Raw genomic sequence first — 24,869 nt, forward strand, 5'->3', positions numbered from 1 at the left:
GAGAGACGTTTGAGCTTCTTTTACAAGGTACCCTTGGATCTCGGTAGAGGCAACTTCACATTCCTGGTCATGAAACAACCAGACCGCGTGGCTCGGGTCTGTTGCAACGCAAGAGGCGAGATTAGATACTACATGATAATATAAGATAGTGGGTAATCCACAATAAATAACGACCGTCCCAAAAAGCCCTAATAACCAAGGCATGGTGGGGGTATCACTGGGTCAAACGTCAGCCCGCGCAGACACGGCAGCCAGGAAGGTAAACTTACATAGTACTCGATCTCAAGCTGCCAGGTAGAAATCAGAATCGGGAGACGTGTAGCAAGGGAACAGTTGCACGCACGAAGAGGAAAGCGACCTTCCTCGGCCAGAGGATGTTCAGCCCGACGGGGTTATACAGCTCTTCATTGAAATGGTTGATCGTACGCTGTAGCCGCTCCATTTCCTATTTACCACGAACGTGCAAGTCAGGATCACTGCACAGGCACGAGTGGGAAGCATGAATTACGATACCTTTTCGTAGTGCGACTTGAAAAACAGCCTGGACAACTGCAGGCTGAAGACAGCCAGTGCGTTGTCGACGAACGCGTGCCGCAGGCTGTACGCTGAGATGAGCAGCTCGTTGATCGCGTTCATGGTCTCCAGGAACTGCGTCGGCGTTATCTGGCCACGGAATAAAATCAGTAAAGCGCATTACGCCATCCAATCTACTTACCCGGCCTTCCAGCTCGAGTGGGTACGTGAGGGAAAACTGGATCAGCTCGCCCCCGGAGTAGTCGCGCTCGATGCGTAACACTTCCCTCGGGAAGTGGACGCCTATCTGGCCTATGGGGTCGGTCCCATACGCAGATGTGGGCGGCGGAGGGCCGAAGTAATACGATGACTTGGGGATGAGCGTCCGCTCGCCGTCCCTGTGAGCAATTCAAGTCAGTCGACGCGACCCACGAAGATCAAAGCGCACGTACGTCCGGTTCTGCGCCCGGCTGTGCTTCACGCTCGCCGTCGCCGTCGTCGGCGGGTCGAACACCTCCCACGGCACCGGGCTCGGCGGCTTCAGGTCCAGCTGCAGCGGGTGCTCGCTGATCCTGCGCTGCCGCTTCGACGTCCACGTCCCCACGCGCGTCGCCTCGTCCTCCTCGCCCCCCTCGGCCAGCACGTCCTTGATATTGACTAGGCCGTCCCCGCTATTGCCGTTCCTATCCCAGTGCGTGGCCTCCGACTCCTCCAAGTGATGCCCCGCATTGCGCTCCTGCTCCTGCTCGGGCTTCTCGCTCTCGTTCGTGCCGACGCGCGTGAGCGGCGGGCTGGGGGGCAGAATGGTCGGGGGTGCAACGTGCAGTCCGAGCTTGCTCATCACAGGCGCCTCGTCCTTCTCCTCCTTCGCATCATCGGTCTCCCCTCCCGACCGGCCTGCAGCGTCTTCGCTTCCCCTTCCTATGACAATTTCTGGCATCTCCCGACTGCGCCGCTGGGGCGTCTCTCGGGAGCCGTCATACCCCGAGGAGGTGGAGGGCGGCGTGTCCGGAAGTGCGTGTGTTGAGTCTCGAGACGCAGCGGGTAGGTTCTCTTCATGAGAATCCGTGATGTCGATCGGATTGGATGCGGACGACATGGCGGGTCCGAGGAATGAATGCACCCGACGCCGGAGAAGAATATACAGCTAAACGAGTGACACCGACTGAGGCGTTGTAAGAGGAGCAGAGAGTATCACAAAGTACTGAAAGTGCACTGTACAAGTGCATGAGAGTCGAGACAACTGTGGCTGTGGCTCTCGCCTGATTAGGCCGACTCTTGAACGTCAGCATTCGTCCCATTCCGCCATTTCGCCTCAACATCCATCACACCTCAGCAACTCTGAACAAGCCAGCGACACATTATTATACTTTCCTATGTGCATAATTACAGGAGTGACGAGAAACCAACTACATACTATGATAATACAGCCAATAGATACACCAGCCATACCACATGCAATGTCATAACGTGTCGTAACAAATGAACAAGAACAAGAAACTTATGAGACAGGCTCTGCTTTCGGTGCATGCTGCATCGGCAATGGCGTCGCCCTTGGCCCAGGCGGCGACCCAGCAGGATGATGGATGACGTCCGAGATCTTGCTGCGCGGAGGAGGGAGCGGTGGTGTTGATCCAGCAGACCTACTGGGATCTCTGCGCATGGGATCGTCGCCTGGCGGAGAACCAGTAGACGTAGGAGACAATGTAGCGATAGGAGGAAGAGTCATATGCTGCGATGGACGCGACGCATGGCTAGACAATCCAGCACCGATCGGACGAGGATGAGGGGGGAGCACAGCAGGCAACGGTGGACTAGGCGGAAACGCGTGTGCGCCCTCCATTTGCTGACGCGACTCCGGCGAGTGCGACGAAGGCTGCTGACGGAAGGGTATAGGCGAGGGCCTTGTCGACGGACCGGGCGTGCGTCTGCCCGCGGAGGGAGATGAAGCGCGACGCTTGAGGCCTTCCATCCGCGACCGCTTCATTTCGCCCATCTCCTCAGGGCCAGGGCTCAGCGGCCTCTTCATGCTATTCGTCGGCATGGGCGGCGAACCATGTCCATGACTCGATATTGACCCGCGATGCGACAGAGGAACACGAGGTGACGCAGGCGGACGACCCAAAGCTGACACATGAGGCGAGTGAGAAGACGACCCGTTCGCGGACGGGGCACGAGCATCGCCGCCACGGTACGACGCCAATCCCATAAGAGCGTCAGCAACGCCCTCATCATAGTCTTCGTCCACAACTCTGTTGGGAGGATGAGCGCTCGCACTACTCGGCGACGGCTGCACCGACCTATTCGCAGACCCAGACCCAGACCCGTTATAGCTCGCAGGCTCCGGCGTACCGTTCGCGGGCTTTGGCAGCGGCGTGTACGTATTCACCTTGAAGGACGGCACTTGGTGACCCATGGTCGGCCGCTCGCCCGAGGGACCAGGAGGGAACGGCTTCGGCGTCTCCGTACGGGATTGAGACTCGTCCTTCGCCCGTCTCCCTGCTCTCCGCTTCCTCTCCTTCTTGGGCGCCGGAGCGTCAGTACCAGCGTTGGAATCGCTGTCCTTGTCCCTCGTATTCCGCCTACGACGATCCCTCGGCTCTGACTGAGCCATCTGCACAGACGAGATCGGGCTCTCCGAGCCGTGATGAGGGTTGATCATGTGAGGCGGGGGAGGAGGCGGCAACGAGCTCCGAACGCCCCTCATACTCTCCGGCGACCCAGCGTAGCTGCGACTCTCGTGGCGATGGTCCATGGCTAGCATTTGCTCGCGCTCGAAATCCCTCGCGACCGGGGCTTCCCTGGCATCATACCGCGGATCATATCGCCTACCGCTCATCTCCATTGGCGGCTGGGGCGGAGGCGACGAGTGTCGGAGATGGATGGAGCCAGGAGCAGTACCAGGACCGCTCGGCTTGGTCTCCCAGTAACGAGACCCCCCAGAATGCAGCGTGGGCCGGACACCCGCATCAGGGCTCCGATCGCGAGGAGTATGCGACCGATGAGACATGGGGGAGAGCGCGCGAGGCGGAGGGTACATCTGTCCTTGCGAAGGGTGGACGGGGTACTCGGCAGAGTGTCTGGCCCTGCGCTCACGCTCCCAGTCTCGGTGCTCGCTAGGCACAGCGGGTCGACGTTCCCAAGCTTGCTCTCTATCCATGGGCGGAACGGCCTCATACGCGTAAGCACGAGGCGACCGTTGCGATGACGCTTGCCCGGGACCCATACGTCCACGAGCTGAAGGCCCACCATACCCTGGGTACCCAGGTGGACCAGGAGGTGATCGAGGACGACCACCATGAGGAGGCGGGGAGGTCGAAGTAGACGGTACACGGAGAGGCGGACGACCTGCATAAGGATCATGTAGATGAGGCTGCCCACCAGCGCCACGAATCTCTTCCGGCGGGAATTGCTGCTGAGGAACAGGATGGTGAAGTAGGATACTCTGATGACCCGCGGGACCGCGCGAAGGAGTCTCAGGACCAGGAGGATAGGCCGACGAATGTCGACCATGCAGCGGTGGACGATCGACCTCCATCCGAGCCAGTGGGGTGTGCGTAGAAATCTGACGGCTCTCATCAACCACAACGGGAGGTGGCGGTCCACCTCTGAACGGACCAGGAGACGACGTTCTGGGGGCAGCCACCTGAGGAGGGGGCGGCAAAGCGAGGCTACCGTCAGTGGGCGGCGGACCTCTCGACTCCGTCCTGAAGAGCGGGCGCGGATGGTGGGTCATCTGCAGCGACATCGGCGGCCCAGGTGGCGGGACAACGGCACTCGCGTATGCAGTCGGGTGGACATCCTGAGGACCGGGGGCAGCGGGCAACGCACTCCCGGTCGCCTGCGCCTGCTTGAGCAACTGCAAGCGCTGAGAGATGACGGGGTTTGTCGGGTCCAGTTCCGCCGCTCGGGCATAGGCGTCGATGGCATCCGAAATCTGATTGTTGCAGCTCTCATATAAACTGCCCAAGTCAAACCAGACCTCCGAGATGTACGGGTTGATGCGAATGGCACGGGAGTACGCGTCCAGGGCGTCGTGGAACTGATTAATCTGGAAATAGAGCACGCCAATCGAGCACCAGAACGTCGGGTTGCGGCCATCCCTGTAGACAGCCTGCTGATAAGCTTCGTACGCCTTGTTGTACTTCTGGCCGGCCATGTACGCGCGCCCGAGGAGGTACCAGCTCTGAGCGTCGGAGGGGTCTGTTGCATTTTCGTTCAGCGACACGGCCGTGAAACATTCCAAGGGGGAGATCGTACCGGCTTCGAGACTCTTCGTGAGGTACTGGATGGCGAGGTCCTGGTTCTGGAACGAAGAGCCATCCTGGTGGTATAGCCAGCCTAGCTGCTGGAGGACCTTGGCGTGACCCGGATTCTCGGCGACGACGTGCTCGTACGCGTCCTTCGCATGCAAATGCTACACACCGCAACATGAGGACAAGGATGGAAACGCGATGCCATAAGACTTACATCTTTCTGTTGCTCGTAGACATGGCCAATCTGGAACCAGATGTCGGCATGGGCCAGAGGACTCGGAGGATTACGTAGGATGTCCTCGAAGCACCTGAGAGACTCGTTGTATTTGCCCTGCTGTTTATAGATGATTCCCAGGCGGAACAGGATCTCGTTCGATTTATCAAAGTCTATTCAAACGGAGACGGTGAGCCGCTACCCACGTCATGGAATGGGTGAGAAACACTCACTCTTGTCCATTCTCAGGACGGACGCGAATGCGTCCTCGGCGTGGTCCAGGGAACCATATCGATCGTACAGGATACCGATGCCGTACCAGAGCTTCGGGTCCTCCTGTGCAGCGTGGGTATGAGCTGTGTACGGCAGAAGATGGGAAGCTGCGCACTTTGGGGTTCGGGAGCAGATACAGGGCCTGCTGGTACGCGGCATAGGCCTTTTGCAGATCGTCCTGCATCAGATAGCAGTGGCCTGCGGAGTGGGCATGTGAGCAAACAAGGACAGACAACGGGCAAACACGTGCTTACCGAGTGCGCTCCATACCTCGCCGCTGTCCTGTTGTATGGCGAGAACACGTTGGAAGTACTCGACTGCCTGAAACAAGCAAGACGTTTAATATCAGTATCCGCAGATGACGCCTAATCTCAGATCCGGACCATCCAAAAGAGGAAGTTCCCACGCGATAACCCCAGGAGCCGGACAGGCTAAACGTCACTCTGCCCCACGCCGGAGAAAGCACGTCCGGAAGCGTCTAATACGTATTTAAATCTCACCTTTGGGTAATTCTCCTTGATCCGAGCGATCCCGGCGACCTGGGTGAGCCCAGTGAGAGACATCGGGTTGTGCCGCAGCGCGTTCTCATACGCCGACAAGGCATGTTCGAGATCGCCCATCTGCTCAGCGACACTGCCTGAACGTGTGCCGTATTGTTGTCAGCGAGGCGGCCCATCACTTGGTCAATCACGCGAAACCCGACGCACCTATCAAAAGCCACGTTTGTTCATTTGCCTGAGTCAACTTCTGTATGGACAGAGGCACTGCCGATCGATTAGGGAGGTTGGGGGAGGTGTGCGTCGGCGAGACGATCTGGTGCTGCGCGTGCGGGTGCCCGGAGCCGTTGGGTATCGGGGCAGGAGTGGGCGGAATATTTCCGTTGACATGGTGCGGCTGGGGGGGCACCGACATGGCATGGGCGTGGGGCGGGTGCGGGTGGTCGACGAGCATGTCGCGGTCGGCCTGGCGCGGGGTCTGTCGATGGGACATCGCTGTGGGGGGCGACGTCGGCTGCAGCGAGCACGACGGAGGGGACAGCGAGGAGGGGGCACGGGGGAGGGACAGCGACACGTGTGCGGTGGTGGGACGAGAGGGGCGAAGAAAGGACATCAAGGAAAGCGACGGCGGGGATATATAAGGCTGCGGCCTGATCAGGGTCTAATAATGATCAGAGAACGATCTGCCAAATGAATCTCGTTGCAGAGAAGCACCTCCCAAGACCCGCGTGCCTCCATGTCCCTTCTTTCTCCTTTTCCGTATCTTCGGATCCGATTGCCATCGGCGAGTTCTTCCATCAAGATCTTGCAATCTCGCCCGTCCGCTTTCGGTTAGCGGCAGTCAAACAGCCTATTCGACACCAGACATGTTTGCTCTTCGGGCTTCCCGCTCAGCTGCTGTCTGGCCGTGCGGATCCGCCCAAGGGCTGGCGGTAGCCTGGCATGGCAACACATCGCATGTTTCTGCATGTCGGGCAGGCGCCCCCCCTCGCGTCCCGGCGGCGAGCAGCACATGTTCTTCCCGGGAGTATCGTTAAACAAGGTCAGGGCCGCGACGGAAGCTATGAAGCACGGTGGATCATCATCGGGATGTTGTGTATGTAACGTGTAAGCGAGGTAAATTTCTGTTTCCTTTTGCGGAGAAGGCCGGACCGGCTTAGTCAGCTGCGGCTTCTTGCTTGTTGCTAGCTTCCATTTGCCAATTGAAACGCCAACCGAAGTCTAATTTAAGTCCGACACTCCGATCGAAGAGCTTCTCGCGCCTGCCCGGTATGGGCGACACGTGTCGGTGCATCGCACGATCTAGACCGGGCGCTTCTGCCATGATCGTCAGCTATCGGCTGACAGCCGTGACAGTGACAGGTCAGGGCGAATTTCTTATTTCATGACGCTGCCGCTGAAGTCATGTCGTTTTGGCATCAGGCACACGAAGCCGACGTGCTCAGATCGCCCCTAACTGATGCATGCTGTGCTGACCGGCCCACACGTAACCGACCCGAGCCCGCGAGGCTGCTGGTCGTGGATGCGGCCGTCTGAAGCAAAACATATCATGGCTTGACGGGGTTGACTTTGCGCTGCTGTTGGCCGCCAGGAAGGGCGGTCGGTCGTGGTGTAAATCCAGCCGAGAAGCCCAGGGTATGCGGGTGCGCGCTTCTCTGACACGTTATGGGCCCCGCGGAGTGTGACGAGAGCCGGAGGGATGTCCGACTGCCGACACCCGCGATCAGAAAGGCGGTGGATGGACCGGATCTGCCTTTCGACAGCCACTGCGCCGTGTGGGGTGCCCCTTTCTGCCCGGCACAGACAAGTCGTCCGTTGCATTTGATCTGGCGTATAATACAGCGTTTGTACGGGCATAGCGTCCAACAGCTTGCTATATACGGTGCCTAGATCGCCATACGAGATAATTATGCCCATCTCGATCCCAGCCCCATGACGGGCGAAACACACTTGGCGGCATCATCATATCCGATAACCCATCCGCACGTCCAGCTGCCCATCGGCTCGCGGATCGTCGTTTATCCTAGCCTCCCACTTATCATCTGCTCCTCGCAACGTCCTTCCAGCAGCTTCCCTGCTCCAGTTCGTCCCCACAACGTAACTTTGACAGCGCATGCATTGACATGACAGCGCACTCAGCGCCCAAGTTTTCTCGCAGGAAACTCCGGGGGACAGGCGCCGCTGGCCAGATAAATGGGCATCATCGCCCTCGTAATTTCTCGCCGATCTGCTCGCCGGCTCAAATTGGACGAGTGCAGCGCAGCGAGCGAGATGGATCTCATGTCTGTCGCGCCCTGATGTACAGCCGCGAACGCGTCCGAGCATTCGCTCAGCACATCGGAGACATGGAGGTCACCGCCCCCCTACACATGTAACGACGGGTGCGGCACGTACATGAGCGGGCACCTCGTCACAGCAGCGCGCAAGGCATCCGATGCTCGCAGCGCTACAGTGCATGTATGTACCACGGCCGGGCGCATTTCCCCCCCTCAGTGGCGTCTGGACCCACTAAATAGTCCTGCTGCCATAACCTCGGCAGAATTCCGAATCAGAGACGCGGCGACCTAGTGGCGACCTCCCACATGAACGTCGACCCTTCGCCAACTTACGATAGCTCTATGTATGCCGTATCCGGCCAATGGAAACTCAATCAGTGCGTGTGCATGATGATGGGTGGGTGGTTCGGGTTCGTTTCCCCACTGGCGTTCACCACTGCTTCGTGATTAGATCAAAGTTGGATACACGGGCACTCGGGAACTGAGAGTTTCCCGGTTCGGATTCGGAAGAGGCGTTGCGGAGCCTGGGAGACGGACCGAGAGGGTGGGGGCCACTGACACTGATCATCACTCGCACACGTCCTTGTAGTTTAGGAAAGTCGACGCCAGCGAACGGGGCTCAGTCCATATACGACATCGTGTCCTATCGCTGCCAGAACACGTCGGGCGACAGCGGTGACGGTAGCGGGGGCTGCGATCATGTAGTATGTAAGTTGGACGGGTACCTCTCTCCGTCTGTCTGTCAGACTCGCAAGAACCTGGATACGGTGTGTCAGCGCTTTGTTTGCTTCATTCCTTGTTCCTCAGAATTCCTTTCCTTATGCCTGATGCGTCGACGCCCGTGATTACCGCCGGGACCCCACGCCGTTCTAATGCCTACTATTCCCCGTAGTGTGTCCCACCGCGCCTTCTGGCTCCGCACGGGTGCGAATAGGCTCAGAGGGAGTCGAGAAGAGATACACATACATATGGGAATCTCCTCCTGCCTTGTTATCATCTTCGAATTCCATTCAATCCGAATTCGGGAGTTCGCTGTCGTGGGTGCGGAACGACCCAACTTTAAGCTTCTTGGTATTTGGCAACGTGCGAGCAGAATCCGGCTGCGCGTTCACCGGGACAGACGGGTCTCGAAAACCCAAGACGTCACGACGTCGCTGTCAAACCAGGCCGAGGAAGTGGTTTCAAGCAAGTAAACAATCAGACCCTATATGCAGGGCCGTGCAGGGTCCTACGCTTACACGACTGGTAGTCGTGAGAATCTCCGTCTAAGCGTGAGAGCACACCGCACCCTCGATTACTTCAAACCATGCTGGCCGGGAACTCCCGTGCCCATCTACCACCCGTCCCGATACGTATCTACCTTCGAAGCTTGCATAAAGCTGCCATGACTCGTGAGCCCTCCTACCCCTCTGCCTCCGCCGCGCTGTGTCGATTCACCCATAGGTCGCGCTTCGCTCTGAACATCACGATGACTAGGCGGTGACCAGCGGGAGCGCGATCGCCAGAAGGCGGCGAAGAAGCTCGCGGAGAAGAATAAGGGCAAGCCGAAGGATGGCTTGAGCGTCGAGAAACGCAAGGAGCGGTACGGCCTCGTACGTCTCTGTGCACACTGACGCGATCTCACTGGGACATGAAAGGGATGCGGAGATCCTGAGGCAGAAACAGCAGGTGCGCACGCGTCAGCGCTCGTTGACCGACCGGCACTGATCGATACTCCCCGTCCAGAAAGCATTGGAACTGAAGCAGAATGGCGGTGCTGGTGGTGGCGGCGGCGGCAAATGACCTTGGCGCGCCTGCACTCCGTGCCACTCGGGTTGCAGGATCTATATGGATCACTCGCTGGGTCCGGACGTGTTTGAACCATCATGCACGTCGGGCGGCGGGTCCGGGAATTTCGGGAATCGCGGTTGATATGGACTCTTAGATGCGCTTTGCTGTGTTTGTAATGTGTTTCCGGCTATCTAATCTTTGTCTTTGGCTCGCACTCGCACTCGCACTTGCGCATACACGTATGCATAAACAGCCAGTCTGGTATGCGTCCGAGAGTGGTAAGAATGTCGCATCTTGATTCGTCGCAGAGCATCATCTTACTCTCGGCATCCTGTCGTCAGACATCTGTCAATGACCACTGTCTGATACAGCACAGGCTCCGGCATGGTCTAAAGCGATACCTGTCGCCGCCAAACCCAGCGCCCGGTGCTCATGGGCCTGAGATCGTTAGATGCGGCATAACCGGCTGTTCTGCTAGACACCGCAATCAATCATTGCCAGCATTGATGGTGCTGATGACTCGGAGCGTATGCCATGGACATACATATATAATCCCGCGTTGCGCAGGACTTTGAATCAGGCGAAGCCAATCTTGCGATCTGGATTTGCCACAATCATGTTGCCTGCGATACATCATCCGGATTACACAAGACCGTGGACGGACCGGGGAGAGCGAGCTGTGTCATAATAAAAGATAAGACATGGTCCTCACAGTTGCATATACAGTATAAAAAGCGTAGACGTGGACGTGCTGTCATTTGCCTTTAGCTCCTGGGCCACCCTCAATCCTTCTTCTGCGGCTTGGAGTCCCGGGCTCATCATCATCCGCGCCCCAACCAGGGGCTGGAGAATAATACCGCTGTTGTGGGTAAGGCGAGGCAGGCATGATGGGGAAGGACGGCTGGTGTTGCAAAGGCGGTACACTCGGTGTAGGAGGGACCGGGGCGTACTGCCTGAGGTAAAAGTTGAACACCGTGTTCGCGAATATCGTGAAGAACGAAATCGAGGTGACGGTGAATATCTAAGGTGCGTCACGTAAGTTCGCGGGAGTCAGAATCATTTCTTACGCGACGTTAGGGTGGAGGAAGGCTTACGAGTGTCTTCCAGCTGATTGGCTCGACGAAGCCGTTGATAACTTCTGCGATCAGCTCAGCGCCGACTCTTGCCCGCCCGACTTTACTCGGGTCCCGGTTCATACATGTCTCCCAGGTGGCGCATTGGTGGGTCATGGCCGGGATGGGATTGGTCTCGCATAAGTTGTTCCGGTATTGGAGCGCGCATGCCGTAATTTCCTGCACGATTTCTTGGAACAACCCTTCAGGCATTGGAGAGGCATGCGTCACAAGGAGCCTCACCTCGAGAGTATTCAGATATACGTTCTTCAACATCTCGTTGAACGGTTAGAATAAATTGAACCAATAGGTATAGGAATATGAGGACAAGAGAGGTGTTGAAGATGAATTGGGTGTATCTGAAGCACGTCACGTCAGGTGACCGCATAGTACATGGATATCACACTCACCCAATCAAGATATAAGGCGTATCTGACTTGGGGGGCGCAGGGGCCGACATATTCAGTGTGTAGTGGTTGGACATATTCTGCGGGAAGGGCGACCTCGCTCTGACAGCACCCTCCTCTTCACTGCCGCTGCCGCTGGCCTCTTCTTCGCTTTCCGCTGCTCTGCGTGAAACGGCCAGCCTACTCCTTTCTCGCTTCTTCTGTCTCGCCCTAAACACGCGCCTCATCGCGCCCGTGGCTATTGCTCTCGCACCTCCGCCCGCCCCATTCTTGTCGTCCGATCGAGGCGGAGTCAGCTCCGCCATGTCGACGTCTTTCACATCTTGCTGTTCAGAAGGCGGGAACGCCTTTATAGGAGAGAAGCCTGGCGGGGGTGTCCATGGGTGAGGGGGTTCGCTTTGCGGTGGAGGGGTCTGAAAGATGAATGGGATGTTGGTGTTGCCGCCGAAAGTTGGTCGCTGCGGCGTGCTGGGGAATACAGGAGAAAGCGGGTTCGAGTCAGTGTGGGGGCCTGATTTTGGTCAGCTCTCAGAGAGTACGTGGCATGAAGCCAGTCGGCACGTACGTTTCCGCGGAGAACCACCTTCGTCAGACGAACTCGCCCATACAGGTTTCGTGTTACTGCTGGGCCTAGACGTGAACTGGAAGTCCATCGGCGCCTCAGTCGAGCGCTGCGAGCGTAGTATGCCCGCCATTTTATTTAAAGCAGTTTATACGGTGCAAGTCAACGAGGCAAGCACTCGGAAAGGTCGTCCACGTAGGGCGGAGCAAGAAAACGTTGCGCAGGAGCAGCCGCAGCGGCGATGTGGGACGCGTCCATCACGTGATCGATTTACCCGTTCGGGACTGGCAGTTAGGCGCGCGTCACCGACGCTTGCTTGCGTCCCGCCACTTCAGCCGCTGCAAGGCCAGCTACGATACCGGATTTCCACAAAAGATGTTTTCGTTACAGATGATCAGGCCTGTTATATCAGCAGCGAGGTCGTCAACTCGGACATGCACAAGGAGATTTCATCCATTGGCTTCAGGCACAAACTGGTCCTCACCTTCAGCTAACCTGGTGCCAATTGTGATCGAACAGACCGTGTGTTCCTTATTTGTTGTGTTCTTGTTATTACTGAAGTATAAACATGCTAGGGCAGGGGTGAGCGGTCGTATGACATCTTCTCCCGTCTACTGCGCGAACGCGTAATCATGTTATATGGACCAGTACGTCAGACTACCCATTGCGCTGGAATCTCCTTTCATACCATAGTTTCACAGATACGCGATACTGACTCTGCACTTACGGTGGCTCAATTGCTCTTCCTTGAAGCGGAGGACTCTTCAAAGCCTATCCACCTATACATAAACTCACCCGGAGGGAGTGTCACAGCCGGCATGGCTATTTACGATACAGTAAGGTCCGAGCGTCATACCTGATGTGCTTTAGCCATAACCAATTGCTTAGATGCAGGTTAGAAGGCATCCTCCATCCCCGGAATAGCACTGAATGCCCGAACAGTATGTATCATCACCCATCCACACCTACTGCGTGGGACAGGCGTGTTCCATGGGATCCCTATTATTGGCAGCTGGTGAGTTCTGCACTAACCGTGTGGTAATCTTAACCTTCTTTTGTATCCAGGAGAGCGTGGCCGAAGACATTGCCTCCCCCACGCCAGCATCATGATTCACCGTGAGTATTCATAGCTCGACAAACACCTGGCTCAAGATAGTGACCCATGACCTCTCGTTATCTAATCAGAACCTTCCGGAGGGGCTTCGGGTCAAGCTTCCGACATCGCTATACACGCCAAGGAGATTCTCCGTGTGAGGGAAGTGCTGACACGGATATATCAGAGGCACTGTGCTAAAGAAGGAGAGAGCGATGCTGAAGGGTTACAGCGGTTCGGTGAGTTACTTTGTTACACTTGGTGCCTCGCCGGCAGTCCTGGTATATTAACCGCTCGCCATACAAACGCTGTATATGACCCACTCAGAGAAAGCTCTGGAGCGCGACTATTTTATGACCGGTGCGTATTACCGCTATTAATTGTATGACATACGTCTGAATCGCAGATATCGCTCACAGCTCAGGAAGCACTTGACTTCGGGATCGTTGACGGTATCCTGGAGAAGAGGCCTATTACAGATACTGAAGCTTAATGCGAGTTCCGCGGGGGTAGCTTCCGATTCGCATACCTCTAAAGCACATGCAGATCCGGCGCCCGCCTTATACCCGACCCTTGAGACATTGACGCCATGAAACTTCATGCACGGTCCCGTTCATCGATTCCCATGTATCCCGTGACAGTCAAGCGTGGCAGCACTGGAGAAGGGCGAACTTCTATCGTCCCTTCAGCGCTCCATGGCTGCGGATTCTTTCACCGGGAGAGAGCGAGTGTCGACTAGCTTGTGCCGTTCCTCAGTTACCTGATAAAGGCCAGCGGCCTTTAGGAGCTTACGCCCGCGTTGTACTCATGCACGTTGAGCAACGCATGTTTGCCTTGATCTTATTCATTAACCTTGTTTCGTAGTTGTTCGCAGGAGTCCGTTTCCAGGGAGGCTTTCGATTTCTCCGTTATGTTCATGCGGCATCTCTGCTCAACATACGGCCGCCCGTAGCCGGATGTGCCGGAAGTGTAAGTGAGTGTATGAGAGTAAACAGGAGAAGATGATGGACCATCATGTAAGTCGTCCTATCAGATAAACTAGCGGACTTCGACTGCATTCATCCTAAATTGAACGGGCCCGGGGTATAAGTCTTGCCGTGACCCTCGCAGCATTCCCTCCGTGCCCTTGGTATCCAGTTCTCAGCGATCTTCGGAAGATATACCGAGCCGATGTGATCCCAATGGTGAGTGCACTCGGTTGCTTTTGAGGGTCCCCGGACTAACCGCCTGCCCATAGAATCCGATATACCACATGCGCAGTGGCCCTGACGCCAGTGGCTTGGTCGCGAAATACCATAGGCTCCCCGGATTAGCGGATACGAAGGTAAAAGAGCCCCGCTCCTGACCTTTTCTGTTCGCTGTGGAGGCACTAGTCACGCACTACGTCCGCGGGTTTCCACCACAGTGGCTCGCCTATTACCGCGACTAGTGCGACCTTTCTCTACGCCGAGTGTATTGAGAGCTTACGCCGGGACTGACGTCCGCCAGCCGTGCAGTTCCTGTATTTGGCCGTTGCTCAATACATACATCTCGAGGATCTCATACGGTCCTCGCGGGAGGCAGGCGATAGTGGGTCAACACACCGCTTTGCAGGCGTATCGCGATCCCTCCGCCGTCCTCGCATGAGCACAGATGAGGACCCTCTCCAGCTCGGAACTGGAGCTTCGCCAACTCCGCTAGCGTTTAATTGAGTTATTGCTATGCACCCTCAGCTTTAGCTCTGGTGGTCTATGGGGTGCTAGGCGCTGCGGAGCCTGTAAGGCACGAGGGAGGGATGGTGCGTTTATCACATTCGGTGGTATCATTCTCATGATACTTGCACCGAAACTTACATCACTAACGCAGGTAAGGAAACTGCGGTCCGAGTGCATTTTGACTTCGAGCATCCTGCCCCTCCCTGCGAATCTCCTTATCAGATTGTGATCCACGCCGTCCCATTTCAGAACGCCGTCCGTTTCTCCAGGGTCGGCAGCTCCGCGGCGAGCTTGTATGAACCGGCCGGGTGATGGGCCCAACCCAACTCACAAGCGTGCCTATGAGCTCATGGCGGCTAGCTTGTTCTGTAATTTATATGAACGAAGATGGCTGGCCGACCGTATGAAGGAGCTCATACTCGAGTGGGTACGAAAGTTTAACAGCCGAGGTATTGACGAGTTGTGTCCGAAATGGATATGACAGCCGCTTGCAGATCGATAGACCATCAATTTAGAAAACTACGTATAGTCGGAGTGGGTCGGAGTGGGTGCCAGGGACGTCGGAAGAAGGTAGAGAAGTCCAGATGGTCTGATTTCTGTCTCTCGGGGACTTGAAATTGTCAGTCCGACGTGGTCCGACTGTAAATGATTCTCAAAAGTGGGCCCATCCATCTGCAAATGGCTGGAACAGATCTAGCCCTGCTTTTCGCTATAGTGAAGTGCGGGCCGGCTGGAGGGTATGTTGGTGATTGCATTTGTAAGTTCGGGTCGGAGCGTATGGAGTGACTGACGAGCTCGAAGCGAGACAGAAGAGAAGCGGAACCAAAATAGAGCTCGTTGTCCCACAGAACACTGGGTACATCACCCATATTGAGCATGCAGAAAACTGTGAAATTAACGGGTCAAAGGTCAAACTTTTTTCATAATTGTCCATTGCACAATCAGTGAATCGAATTAGAATAATACTACTTTTGAGTGTGCAAAAATCTGATTGTGACACAGGATATGTTCTTTGTTCAGCACTATTCATTGAACTTTCATATGTTTTGCAAGGCAACACTATGAACAAAATTTGACCTTTGACCGGTTTCTTTCACACTTTCTCGGTGGCTCAATATGGGAATTGCACCCAGTGGAACGCAGCCGCAAAATAGATTCTGCTGGGCTTTACCCAGGCCCTTAGTGGATGACTTCCCGTAAGCCAAAATCCTAGATTTCGCAGTTCTAAACGCCATCAGCGTACCTGGTCACACTCGCTGCCACGGTGCAATGGAAAAATAGAACTGTTCCTCCCATCCGTAATGCCAGACCAACGCTCGACGACTGCAAGTCACGACCATGAGGTCGCTTTCCATTTATGGCGAGCGGATCGCTCAATTTAGCAGGTGCTGATGGCAGGTTTGATACGCGGACCTCAACCGAGGCTAAGCGAGCGTTTAGAGTCGTCTGGAGATTTGGAAAGGGGGGTCGACCCCCCCTGCTAGATTTAAAGTTTAGAGACGGTTTTTGCTCGACGAGCCTCATCAAAACTTGGTCTAAGCGAGAGCGTGACAAGACGGCATCTCGGCTTGATGCGTTTAGAGATTTAGAACTGCTAAAAACGCGTTCTAAATGCTTACGGGAAGTCATCCAGTTAAAGTGCGGGGACGCTTTAAGTAGCAGGGCGAGAGCGAGGTGCCCTGCAGCTTCTGGCGGCGGGATGCACTCCCTAGCCTCCCATATGTTAGTACCATTCCAGGTTAGTCCTCGGAACAATCATAATGGAACAGATGAGTGGAAAAGCAGGTACCGCTCCGAACACGCTACGAGCCGCGAAGGCTGCTCGCACTAGACATAAACAAGCAGTGTCTAACTTCCCCTGTCCGAATCACTGGTATCGTGCTTTCTTACGTTCTTCCAGACCTGCCTAATTTGGCTCTTGCACTAAAGATTTGGGTTAGTTCTGCGGTTGGGGCTCCACAAGAATCGCAGTACTATTTGATGAACGTTTTGGATCACGTACTTATAGGCAGAGCACAGTCGACGTATGCCAATACGTAGTCCTTCCCAACAACCGTTCCGCTTGAATACAAGATATGACATCGCTCCGTGTTATCCACAGTTTGCCGCTAATGTGCGTCCAGATGACTGCAGCGGAGTGGAGTTCTCAGCGCACTCAATAAACGAAAATGAGATAACCCGAACTAGTCCTATCGTAGTATGTTTGCCTTGCGCAATAATAGATAACACCTGCTCTTCTTTCACTCGGGCCCCACACAGCCCGACAAGTCCACACCCAGAAACGCCAAACTGTACCTCTCCCCATAAGTCTCCACACTCAAGTTTCCTGCACATAATTCCCTAGTTGGACAAGATAAGAATGAGCAGGGGTTCACGATGACACCAAGCGAAAACCAGTCTCACCGGGGAAGACCCCCTGCCGCCCGTTCAGCCGGCCGGTCCACCAGTCCTCCTGGCTCTCCGTCTTCTCCACGAGCTCTATCCGGTCGCCCGCGCTGAAGCTCAGATCCCCCTCCGCCTATCACGACATCAGTCGCCACCAGACATTATTGCACCGGACGCGTCACGCACCTGCGCCTCGAAATCGTACAGCGCGACCACGTACTGCACGGGCGGCTCCGCCTTCGGCTTGGGCTTCAGCGGGGGCGGGGGCGGCGGCGGCGCCCTCTTCGCAGCGGCAGCGGCAGCGGCAGCAGCGCCGTTCGCGGGCGGCGAGTACGGCGGCGGCGCGGGCTCGGCGGCCTTGCCTCCCGGCGGGGGCGGCGGCGCCTTCTTGTACCCCGCGCCGGAGACGGAGCGCGAGGCGCCCGAGGCGGTGGACGTCGCCGACGCGGAGCGGTTGAGCGAGGAGGGGGACGGGGAGAGCCCGCCGTTCGTGCGGTTCTGCTGGACGAGCTTGGCTGGGGGCGTGTGCGTGTCAGCGGGGAGGGGAGAGGGAGCCGAGAGGGACGTACAGGTGGAGATGATCCGCTGCGTGATGTGCAGCCCCTCGATCGTCTGCCACGCGTCGGAGCGCTTCGTCTCGTACTCCTCCGCGATCTGCGCGCCGGTGACGGACGTGTCGTACTTGCCCTCCGCGAAGCCCTGCAGCTTCTCGAGCAGGAGGTAGAAGATGTTCAGTCTGACGTGCGTTTGGGTTTAGTGGGTGATGTGATTTGTTCGCGACATACGTACTGCATATAAAAGAAGGAATGGAATAATGGGTCGATGAACTGCGTGCTCATCGTCATAAAGCGCGGCAGGTCATTCTTTAGGGCGGTGTTGATGTAGTCGTACTCGTTGGAAGCGTTTTCAAAGTCTTGCTCGAGCTAGTTGGAAATCGCGATGAAGCAAGCCTTCGACGCCTGCATTTATCGGCGCGGTGACGCTATCAAAAACGCACCTTGAACAAGTTCTTCTCGTCACTGAGCGATTTCTCCTTCTTATCCCGCAGTTTCGTCAGGGAGTTGTTATACCGATCATAATCCACGAGCTGTCAAAACGAATCACTCAGCACCGCCCCCCCCCTCCCTACGTCTACGCACCTTATGCTCCCGCTTCGTAATCGTCTTCCTAACCGTCTTCAGCACGCCCTGGTACTCCTTCAGCGGGCCGTGGATCCTGCTCTCGATGAGCTCCAGCTCGGGCGCGACGCTCCCGCGCAGCTCCTCGAGCGCCGCCTGGTACGCGTCGACGTTCCGGATCGTGTGCGCGCAGTCGGGGTGCTTCCCGAGCAGGTCGTACTCGCCCGCGATGGGGTGGAAGAGCGCGTTGAAGTGCGCGGCGAAGGAGGCGCCGGAGGTGAAGAGGTCTGGTGGGGGGGGGGGGGGTTGTAAGGGATGTGAGGGGAGGGATGATAGGCGAGGACGTACGGTTGACGGCGTCGGTGAACGCCTTGGTGTCCTTGAGCAGCTTCTCCGTCGCCTGCTCCAGGCTCGCGAACCGGCGTTGGTAATCGTCGAATTCCGGGTCCACCGACTCTGGAAGGAGACGGATGCGACAAATGACAGACAGGAACCGCAGCGTCCGAGCAATTTAGCCTCGCATACTCCGCCCGAGCACAATACCGACGTACTTTTCGACATGCCGACCTTGGTGGTCACCAAGTGCGGTGTCCTGCCGGGATGGTAGTCCGTTAGACATGCCTTGACGAATACGCCGCACTGCATACCGCTTGATCGCCTTTGTTATGCCCTTCATGCTGGCAGCTTACAGACAAAAGACGGTGCGGCGGATGCGACTGCAGCCCCGCAGCTGGGACGACGGTGAGTGAGCGAGTGCAGCGCCTCCTCCGATAATGATCTGACCAGCGTCATTTACGTAAGCTGACGGAATCAGACAAGTCAAGTTCAGCGATGCCGCGACTTGATTTTGTATTCTATCTTGTATTCACGACTACGACAGCGATGCCCATTAACCAGCCCTCGAACCAGATCAAGTGAAATTGTCGGCCTAGTCTCTGCAGGAGCAGGAACTTCTGACGAGGGATTTGTGCAGACTTACCAATGTATCGATAGTGCGCCTGAAGAAGGGCGGGAAGCGGTTCGAGGTGAGCGTATGCGCCCAACATACGCGCAGTTCATCTCTGATCTACCTTGCGATTCAAAGATCGCGTGTTACAAGAACAAAGTACAGGAATGGCGGACGGGAGTGTAGGTCGTCTGTCCCCGCGGATCGGTTGAGTCGTCCAGGCTGAGGGCTATGCAGGGAGAAGAACCTGGACGACGTCCTCCAGATCAGCAACGTCTTTACGAACGTGTCGAAAGGCGAGGTCGCCAAGCACGGCGACCTGCAGAAAGCCTTTGGCACGGCGGACCGCGACGAGGTCGTGAAAGAGGCACGCCGCCCTTCGCTCCCTTGTTTGCATACACCAACACGCTCTTACAGATCCTGAAGAAGGGGGAAGTCCAGGTCGGCGACAAGGAGCGCGAGCACGACCTGACCTCGCTGCGGAAGGAGATCGCGACGCTCGTCGCGGAGAAGGCCGTCGACCCGTCGACGCAGCGGCCGTACCCCGTCGGGATGATCGAGAAGGCGATGGCCGAGGCGGGGTTCAGCGCGAAGCAGCAGAAGACCGCAAAGAGCCAGGCGCGTCGCCGGTGGAGTTCCACAGCCGGGTTTGCCGCTGACACATCCGCAGGTGTCCGAGTGCATCAAGCTCCTGCAGGACAAGTCGACGCTCCCGATCCAGCGCGCCCGGATGCGCGTGCGCGTGGCGATGCCGGCGGCGGACGGGAGGCGCCTGCGCGAGCGGGTCGTCGACGGCGCGGAGAAGATCGAGGGCGACGAGATGGGCGGGGACGAGTGGGAAGTCGTGCGTGCCATTCAGCCATACGTCAACCACGTCCGGATCGGGACGCTGACGCCGCCGCAGATCATGCTGATCGACCCCGGCCAGTTCCGCGTGCTCACCGAGCTGCTGCAGAAGGAGTGCAAGGGCCGCGGGCGCATCGAGACCATGACGTTTGCCGCCACCGCCGGCAGCTAGATGCCATGTCACTTTGTATCACGCTAGGAATACATGTCACGTCCACTCCGTATTGAACCCGTCCACGTCCCTCAGTATCAGCGGCATCATCACCCGGTCCCAGTTCTCCGTCCAAGTATCCCACTCCCAGTGCGCGCCCTCCGCGCCCGTGAGCGCCCGGTCGCGGTGCAGCTGCGTGTGCGAGAACGACTGCGCGAGCCGCGCGAGTGCGGGGGAGGACGGGAAGGCGGTGAGGAGCGTCTGCCGTGCGTCGGGATCGGACGGGTATATAAGAAAGAAAAATAAACAACGGACCTCGAGTTGCGATGCGAGTTGCTGCGCGTCTTTGAACACGAGCCCGTTGACCCCGTCCTTCACGAGCTCGTGCAGACTGCATGCGTGTCGGCACAGTCGTATTCATATTATCAGGTGGACAGCGCGTCGGCTGGGATGAGAGTGCACGCACCACGCAAAGTCCAGCGCGCACACGGGCAGCCCGCACCCGAACATGTCCACGATCTTCATCGGGAGGTCGAGCGCCGACGAGCTCGCGTGCAGCGACACGCCCAGGTCCGCCGAGCCTGCACCCGCGCACCCTCCATCAACACTCCCCCCTCTCAATCCGCAAGCCAAGCAAGACGCACCGAGGAGCACCGGGTAATCCTCCGCCTCGAGCCACAGGCTCACGCACCGCACATACCTCCACCCCTCGCCCCCCTCCGCGTCCTGGAGCCGCGCGACCTCGCGCATGTACCGGTCGCGCAGCGGGCCCTTGCCGGTGACCACCACCAGCACTTTCGGCAACGCGCCCCCTCCCCCACCACCACCTTCCCGCGCCCGCGCGCGCCGCTCGTACCCCCCCAGCGCACCGAGCAACACGCTAAAGTCCTCGTCGGGCGTCCAGGACGTGCTCGACACGAGCAGCGCGGGGCGGTCGGCGCGGCGCGCGGGCATGTTCAGCGTGGGCGAGGAGGGGGAGGGGGTGGGGGTGACGTGCGTGAAGGGCGTGGAATAGGGCGGGGTGCTGGGCGGGAGGAAGGAGAGGAGGGAAGGGGTGGAGAGGGCGGGGAGAAGGCGGAGGAAGAGCTGGTGGGTGGGGGTTAGCGGGTGGGAGGTGAGGTGAAGGGAGGGAGAAGGGAAAGTACCTCGTGCGACTCGGACTCGGACGCGCGGTGGAAGTGCGCCGGGGGGCGGTCGTGCAGGACCGCTTTGTGCCCGCTGCATCCCGGTCGGTCAGCGCATGCCCGGGGAACAAAAAGGGAACGCGCCTACACGAGCTGCCACTCCTCCGCGAGGTAGTCGTGCATCGCGCGCGTGACGAACAGGTGCGCGTACGCCGCGCGGCCGAACGCCGCCTCGAACCTTCGCATCCGACGTCAGATATCAGCGCGCGCGAGTCACACACGCAAGAGAGAAACCCGCGCACACTTTCGCTGCGCGGACGAGCGGGTGGCGCGCGCCGAGGCGCAGCGCGAGGATGCTGTACCCGAGGTTGTGCCAGTCGACGATGAGCTTGCTCCCGCGCCAGCGCGCGACGAGCTGCGCGAGCGCGAGCGTCGGGATGCTCGGCGGGTTCTAGTTCGTCGACGCGGGTTCGGATGGCGATTCGATATCACGAAGGACTGGGCAGGCGTACCTGCACTAGGATGAACTCGGGCGCGTGCGGCACGCGCAAGAGGAGCGTGTGGAGGAGCGTGATGATTTGGTGGGTGATTCTGAGCGGCGCGGAGAGGAGGAAGGGGAGGCGCGTGAGTAAGCGCGGCGGGGAGGAGAGGTAGGTGAGGTGGATGTGCGGGAGGGAGAGGAGCGAGGGGATGGGCTTGGATCCTGGGTGGTGTGATTAGCTGATAGCATGAGTTTGGTATTTGTGAGGATTGATGCAGGCGCCGTAAGCAGACACGTCCGACTTGCGTGATAGATGCGGCCGACTCCCTCTTGACTCATCCTCCCTGAACGGTGCCATTACAAGTACAGATTTTCTATGTCCATGCTCGAGAGCCTTGCTCATAGCCCAGTCTCCAATGACCCGTGCTCATGGGCATCCACGGACCGGCAGCGTCAAGAGGGAATCGACCTGTAGTGCACCTCGTGCGCAACACAAAAGAGCTCGCGACGGTCTTCTCAACAGAACGCATACAAACGCTCTCACAAAACCCCAACGCACCTCTGTACCCAATCAAATGCGTCTCGAACCCGTGCTTCGCAAAGCTCTCAGCGTGGTACATCATCCGCGGACTCCTCCCGACGTCGCCCAGCACGACGATCGCGACCGAGCGCAGCATCGGCTGGGGCCTGTCATGCCTGAGCAGCCGCCAGACGACGTAGACGAAGAGCAGCGTCGCGAGCAGTTGCGGCAATGGCCCGTGCAGGCTGTCCGACATGTTTGCCTAGACGTTGTAAAAACAACTGACCCCTCCGGTGGTGTAAGCCTTGGCCAGCAGTCGTTGCCAAGTGCGTCGCGATCAAGATCTCGCAACTTGAATGCCACGGTGGCGGTGCGCATGACTAAGCTAACGTGCCCTGCCCGATTCGGAGGGTGCTTACAATCCCGAACGCTCTCATTTCACGTCCGCCATGGCCTCTGCACGACTTTCTTCGCTCAGGAGTTTCATCAAGTCGCCTGCGGCATGCAGGAGGGTGGTTTTGGAGAGTAGATTGGGGGCGCGGAGTATCTCGTCGACGCCGAGACGCGCGGCGAGCTTGTACCATGGCGCGACGCTCGCTACTTCGTCGGCCTCGCGGCTCTCGAGGACAGACCCGAGCATGTCGGGCAGAACATCCCAAAGTGCGCGAACTGTATCTTTTCAGAACCTCAGAACCACGTAACTAACCGCGCACAGCCCGCTCGATGTTCATCCAGACCGAATCCACGCCGAACGACGACTCGCTCAAATTCATCCCCGGCGTGCCCGTCATGGACGACGGCACCGCCGAGTTCCTCGACACGCGCTCCGCGCTCGCCTCCCCTCTGGCTCTCCGCCTCATGGGCATCGACGGCGTCCGCGCGGTCTTCTACGGCCCCGACTTCGTCACCGTGTCCAAGGACAGCGAGACGAGCTGGGCGGTGATCAAGCCCGAGGTCTACTCCACGCTCATGGAGCACTTCTCCTCCGGCCAGCCGCTCTTCCGCTCGGAGGAGGAAAGGGCGAGCGCGGGCCCGCAGGACACGGCGATTCTGGATAGCGACTCGGAGACGGTGGCGATGATCAAGGAGCTGCTCGCGACGCGCGTGAGGCCGGCGATTATGGAGGACGGGGGGGATATTGAGTATCGGGGGTTCACGGAGGAGGGGATCGTGAAGCTGAAGCTGAAGGGGAGCTGCAGGGGGTGCGAGTCGAGTGCTGTCACGCTCAAGACGGGGATCGAGCGGATGCTCATGCATTATATCCCCGAGGTCAAGGGTGTTGAGCAGGTGCGTCGTCAAGCGTCGCAGTCGATTTCACAGAGCTCATTTTTGCATGCTTAGGTGCTGGACCAGGAAGAGGCTATTGCCCTCGACGAGTTCCAGAAGCTGGAACAGCGTTTAGCTAAAGATAGTCCACGGAAGGACTCAGAGTGAGATTGCCCCCTTTATCCCCATATTCATGAAACTGACACCATGCGTGCAGTATGGCCCATTACATGTCGCCTTGATGTCCAAGTCCTGCCTTCGATGCACTGATGCTTTTGTAGCCTTAGAGGGATGCCCTGTTCACAAATTAATACATAACTAATGCATAGTTCCAAATCGCAGTGCTCTTGTTGTACTGTACGCTTTGAGTGGTTGCTCGACCTCGTCAAAGGTCCCGCGATAACCGACATCGACTGGACACGTACGGCCGACTACCAACGAACTCCGCGAACTACTTGTGTATACGTAGGATACTCTCATATGTCACGACATCTCACTCGAACTCGAAATTTCGATGATTCCAAGACAGCATTGCTCGCCTATCCACTGGATATCGAGGAGACGTCGTTCACAAGTGTAATTACCGTCTGTCTTATTAGGAGGTGAGACAGTTGAACTGAAGCCAAGTAAATAGGATGCCGATTGAGCGGCGGCGGACGACCAATCTTCCCGTCTCTCTTTTGACAACGACGCAGCCATGATGAAGGTCTGTCGTACTCACCTTATTGTGTTTGGGTAACTACATATAGTCGGGGCCGAATCACGGCGGAATCCTACCCACCCAGTGGTGCCCTTCCTGTCTTTGCCACAATTTGAATCACGATGCCACATTTCCAGCCACCGCGGGATCTGCCGTCCACACACCCGGGTACAACCGGCCCGAGCTTCTCCACCGACGCAGGGACTTGCGCTCTTCATGCATTCGTAACAAAATGCGATTGCGTACGCACTTGATCTCGAAGTTTCGATCGTTCTTATGACCTACGTCCCAGGATGTGTAAGACAGAAAGTCCCAAGGGGCCAACGGCCAGAAAACGCGCGACGGCAACCCCCTAAAGTGAACAGGACCCCGAAAGCATCACATAAGAGAGAGGACCACCTTGATAAGGCAATTTGTGGCGGCTCCTCTTCTGCCTGGGTTTATGTTTTGTGTGGTCGATTGTCGGGAATCAACAAGCCTCTGTCATCCATGTACACATAGGTAATAGCTTATAACTACTTATATATATATCTTTGATCCCTAAGATCACATTGTTCAGTGCTGAAAGATCCCAAACACTTCTCAGTCGATGATATTTCTGCACTGACTCAGACATACAGGAACACCTCTCTACTTCCTGATGCATAAGACTGGTGACAAACAGT

The 24,869-nt window shown here is 57.4% G+C and overlaps 9 protein-coding genes across 9 annotated transcripts; 4 read left to right on the plus strand and 5 right to left on the minus strand.

Moving 5' to 3' along the window:
• Positions 1 to 10: 10 nt before the first annotated feature.
• On the minus strand, positions 11 to 1,749 carry GLOTRDRAFT_119123 (uncharacterized protein). The gene is made up of 6 exons (XM_007863246.1): positions 966 to 1,749; positions 716 to 911; positions 514 to 663; positions 344 to 445; positions 270 to 287; positions 11 to 217 (listed from the first exon to the last, which is right to left on the minus strand). Exons 1-6 carry the CDS (start codon positions 1,610 to 1,612, stop codon positions 215 to 217), a joined length of 1,116 nt encoding a protein of 371 aa, XP_007861437.1. The 5' UTR covers positions 1,613 to 1,749; the 3' UTR covers positions 11 to 214.
• A 44-nt stretch (positions 1,750 to 1,793) lies between these two features.
• GLOTRDRAFT_135744 (uncharacterized protein) lies at positions 1,794 to 6,268 on the minus strand. The gene is made up of 8 exons (XM_007863247.1): positions 5,964 to 6,268; positions 5,757 to 5,893; positions 5,511 to 5,577; positions 5,372 to 5,454; positions 5,217 to 5,319; positions 4,984 to 5,156; positions 4,774 to 4,930; positions 1,794 to 4,716 (listed from the first exon to the last, which is right to left on the minus strand). The coding sequence occupies exons 1-8, from the start codon at positions 6,244 to 6,246 to the stop codon at positions 2,015 to 2,017; spliced, it is 3,705 nt and encodes a 1,234-aa protein (XP_007861438.1). The 5' UTR covers positions 6,247 to 6,268; the 3' UTR covers positions 1,794 to 2,014.
• A 3,102-nt stretch (positions 6,269 to 9,370) lies between these two features.
• On the plus strand, positions 9,371 to 10,053 carry GLOTRDRAFT_113634 (small EDRK-rich factor 2). The gene is made up of 4 exons (XM_007863248.1): positions 9,371 to 9,420; positions 9,506 to 9,611; positions 9,667 to 9,697; positions 9,755 to 10,053. Exons 1-4 carry the CDS (start codon positions 9,414 to 9,416, stop codon positions 9,809 to 9,811), a joined length of 201 nt encoding a protein of 66 aa, XP_007861439.1. The 5' UTR covers positions 9,371 to 9,413; the 3' UTR covers positions 9,812 to 10,053.
• A 325-nt stretch (positions 10,054 to 10,378) lies between these two features.
• On the minus strand, positions 10,379 to 12,029 carry GLOTRDRAFT_119126 (uncharacterized protein). The gene is made up of 5 exons (XM_007863249.1): positions 11,884 to 12,029; positions 11,322 to 11,829; positions 11,155 to 11,270; positions 10,894 to 11,102; positions 10,379 to 10,820 (listed from the first exon to the last, which is right to left on the minus strand). Exons 1-5 carry the CDS (start codon positions 12,011 to 12,013, stop codon positions 10,554 to 10,556), a joined length of 1,230 nt encoding a protein of 409 aa, XP_007861440.1. The 5' UTR covers positions 12,014 to 12,029; the 3' UTR covers positions 10,379 to 10,553.
• A 183-nt stretch (positions 12,030 to 12,212) lies between these two features.
• On the plus strand, positions 12,213 to 13,595 carry GLOTRDRAFT_54070 (uncharacterized protein). The gene is made up of 8 exons (XM_007862245.1): positions 12,213 to 12,402; positions 12,456 to 12,527; positions 12,582 to 12,716; positions 12,823 to 12,895; positions 12,946 to 12,996; positions 13,066 to 13,212; positions 13,301 to 13,333; positions 13,393 to 13,595. The coding sequence occupies exons 1-8, from the start codon at positions 12,256 to 12,258 to the stop codon at positions 13,464 to 13,466; spliced, it is 732 nt and encodes a 243-aa protein (XP_007860436.1). The 5' UTR covers positions 12,213 to 12,255; the 3' UTR covers positions 13,467 to 13,595.
• Positions 13,596 to 16,750: 3,155 nt separating this feature from the next.
• GLOTRDRAFT_135747 (BAR-domain-containing protein) lies at positions 16,751 to 18,866 on the minus strand. Its single transcript, XM_007863250.1, has 10 exons — positions 18,818 to 18,866; positions 18,722 to 18,762; positions 18,519 to 18,626; positions 18,192 to 18,457; positions 18,050 to 18,139; positions 17,842 to 17,975; positions 17,622 to 17,788; positions 17,239 to 17,567; positions 17,071 to 17,185; positions 16,751 to 17,007 (listed from the first exon to the last, which is right to left on the minus strand). Exons 1-10 carry the CDS (start codon positions 18,844 to 18,846, stop codon positions 16,985 to 16,987), a joined length of 1,302 nt encoding a protein of 433 aa, XP_007861441.1. The 5' UTR covers positions 18,847 to 18,866; the 3' UTR covers positions 16,751 to 16,984.
• A 142-nt stretch (positions 18,867 to 19,008) lies between these two features.
• Positions 19,009 to 20,285, plus strand: GLOTRDRAFT_113638 (Shwachman-Bodian-diamond syndrome protein). Its single transcript, XM_007863251.1, has 7 exons — positions 19,009 to 19,084; positions 19,144 to 19,195; positions 19,255 to 19,298; positions 19,354 to 19,483; positions 19,534 to 19,734; positions 19,787 to 19,960; positions 20,021 to 20,285. Exons 1-7 carry the CDS (start codon positions 19,053 to 19,055, stop codon positions 20,132 to 20,134), a joined length of 747 nt encoding a protein of 248 aa, XP_007861442.1. The 5' UTR covers positions 19,009 to 19,052; the 3' UTR covers positions 20,135 to 20,285.
• Positions 20,171 to 22,494, minus strand: GLOTRDRAFT_69536 (uncharacterized protein; the record flags this gene model as incomplete). The annotated part of the gene is made up of 8 exons (XM_007863252.1): positions 20,171 to 20,504; positions 20,580 to 20,694; positions 20,758 to 21,199; positions 21,259 to 21,331; positions 21,386 to 21,475; positions 21,540 to 21,688; positions 21,756 to 21,940; positions 22,278 to 22,494. The coding sequence occupies 8 exons, from the start codon at positions 22,492 to 22,494 to the stop codon at positions 20,171 to 20,173; spliced, it is 1,605 nt and encodes a 534-aa protein (XP_007861443.1).
• Positions 22,495 to 22,961: 467 nt separating this feature from the next.
• Positions 22,962 to 23,845, plus strand: GLOTRDRAFT_54081 (HIRA-interacting protein 5; the record flags this gene model as incomplete). Its single annotated transcript, XM_007862246.1, has 3 exons — positions 22,962 to 23,525; positions 23,580 to 23,668; positions 23,722 to 23,845. The coding sequence occupies 3 exons, from the start codon at positions 22,962 to 22,964 to the stop codon at positions 23,744 to 23,746; spliced, it is 678 nt and encodes a 225-aa protein (XP_007860437.1). The 3' UTR covers positions 23,747 to 23,845.
• Between the last annotated feature and the right edge of the window lie 1,024 nt (positions 23,846 to 24,869).

This window comes from Gloeophyllum trabeum, assembly GCF_000344685.1.
Source record: "Gloeophyllum trabeum ATCC 11539 unplaced genomic scaffold GLOTRscaffold_00001, whole genome shotgun sequence".
Taxonomy (NCBI): Eukaryota; Fungi; Basidiomycota; class Agaricomycetes; order Gloeophyllales; family Gloeophyllaceae; genus Gloeophyllum; species Gloeophyllum trabeum.